The sequence below is a fragment of the Triticum dicoccoides genome, chromosome 6B, assembly GCF_002162155.2.
Source record: "Triticum dicoccoides isolate Atlit2015 ecotype Zavitan chromosome 6B, WEW_v2.0, whole genome shotgun sequence".
In the NCBI taxonomy this organism is placed as follows: Eukaryota; Viridiplantae; Streptophyta; class Magnoliopsida; order Poales; family Poaceae; genus Triticum; species Triticum dicoccoides.
In genome coordinates, this window is record NC_041391.1 from 650,509,044 (window position 1) to 650,510,912 (window position 1,869).

Consider the following 1,869-nt stretch of genomic DNA (forward strand, 5'->3'; position numbering starts at 1 on the left):
ATACATACATATATATAGGCCTGGTACTAGCTGTGACATTGTTTTCAAAATAGTTGTATGTATGAGCACAATGATAGCAAACCTACAAGTAATTTAGTAACACATACTAATAGCTAGCATGCATAAGTTTTCGTTATGCTGGAGGACCATAAGTTTTGACTTGGAACTAGATAGACCTAGAAGCAAAATAGGAAGGTGCGGGAGAAAAGCAAAAGCCTCACCAGAACCACCATGATACCCTTGGCAATGCGAGAGTTCACCTTGGCCAGCTCCTCCTCCTTGGTCAGCGTTGGCCCAGCGCCTTTCTCGAGGTCCAGGCAATGATCAGAACTCGCGGACAACGTTACTTTGGCATGTTGCCCGGCAAGCACCAGGAGTGCCAATACCCAGACTAACACGAGAAAAACAGCCGGCCATGCCTGCCACCAATTTTCGCAAACCTTGAACATCCATATGATCAGGCCAACCATATACAGCGAATACAGCACCATGAACACTTTCTACAAAGCAGACACAAGCAGTGAGCGGCAGGATAGATAATTGGAGTTCCAGAGCACAAAAAAGAAAATTTGAGAGGCCAGAGATAAATTGTACTATGTAACCATCAACGACGAGGGAGATAAATTTGACTTGGTTAGACTAGACGTGACAAAAGGTTCAAACATCACTAAGCATCGTACGGAGCATTCAAGATTTGTTAGCAAATAGTAGAACGGCCAACATCATCAGCAAACAGAAACATATATAGGAAGAAGGTGAAGCTAACGGGATGCTCTTGTTATAGAGGCTTTCATACAGATTGATCTAGAACTAGCTAGAAGCAAAGGAAGAAGGCGGGTGAAAAGAAAAAGGCTCACCAGCGACGCCGCGGTACAGCAGGACAGCTCCTCCTCCTCTGTCGCCGCCGGCCAGGCAGTGCCTTTTTGGACATCCATGGGAGGATCAGAACTCCGCGACAACATTGTCATGGTGGACGCGCTGATGCGAGCAGACCCACCCGACCAGATGCACGTATGAGCGCAAACCTAGCTAAACCTTTTCTTTTAGCTGAAAAACCTAGCTGAACTTGAAGCAGATTGATCGCCGGCCGACGGGAGAAAATTAGGTCGATCGGAGGAAAGATGACGTTGCAGCTTTTCGCCGTTGGGATTCCCCTCGTTTATAATAGGCGTACGCCGTAGCACGTACGTCAAGCAGTCGGAGACCAAACAGGGCGCGGCCCAGTTGTTCACAACTTGTCATCGTTCTCGTTTGAAGCTTGAACTCAAGCTGACCAATTCGGATGGAAACTGTATCTTTCCCTACTAATAAAGCAGCTAATGCTTCTGGTCGTCCGTCGCTGTCATTTTTGCAAAAAAGTCCCCCTATTTTCCCGAAATTAATGTGCAGTCCTACTTAAATTGTAGATAACGTTTGGTTTTTTGCAAAAAAACACCCTGCCTCTACTGAACCGCTTGTCGCCGGCGTCAACACCGCACAAGCAAGGCAGGGGATGCGTCGCGGCGGACGTGAGCGCCGCCAGAGCCCAGGAATGGGGCGAGGTGTCGCGACTGGCGTTGTAGAGCGCGGCGTACAGAGGCGTCGCGGCGGGCGTTGAAGGCCGCGGTGGACCGAGGCGTCGCGGCGGCGGACGCGGTCAACTGGGAGCTCGCCCTCGAGGCTGAGGAGGCCGCCACGTTGCCGACACGGGCGGGCACGGTGGCGGTGAACTCCGGCCAGATCCGGGCACGGGAACGACAAGGGCAATGGAGGCCGGCCGGATCTGTAGGCCGTGGGGTGGAAACGGGGCAGGGCGGCGACGCTGCTCACCTGGGGCGGGGAAAGAGAGGTTAGAGAGAGACAAGAGGAAGGGGGAGCGAGGGGAAACGG

General features: G+C 51.7%; 1 protein-coding gene across 4 annotated transcripts in view; it reads right to left on the reverse strand.

Moving 5' to 3' along the window:
* The window catches only part of LOC119324423, a 5,273-nt gene extending 3,477 nt beyond the window's left edge, over window positions 1–1,796 (reverse strand). For 3 of the 4 annotated variants that reach the window (XR_005156927.1, XR_005156926.1, XM_037598212.1), the window contains exons 1-2: window positions 858–1,794; window positions 222–500 (exon numbers count right to left, since the gene is read on the reverse strand). Coding sequence is in view for 1 of the 4 variants with exons in the window: in XM_037598212.1 (XP_037454109.1) it covers window positions 222–500; window positions 858–968 (390 nt within the window). In the remaining 3 variants the exon portion in view is untranslated. Of the gene's footprint in view, window positions 1–221; window positions 501–857 lie in introns of all 4 variants that reach the window. The other variant, XR_005156928.1, reaches the window with a different exon arrangement.
* Window positions 1,797–1,869: the final 73 nt, after the last annotated feature.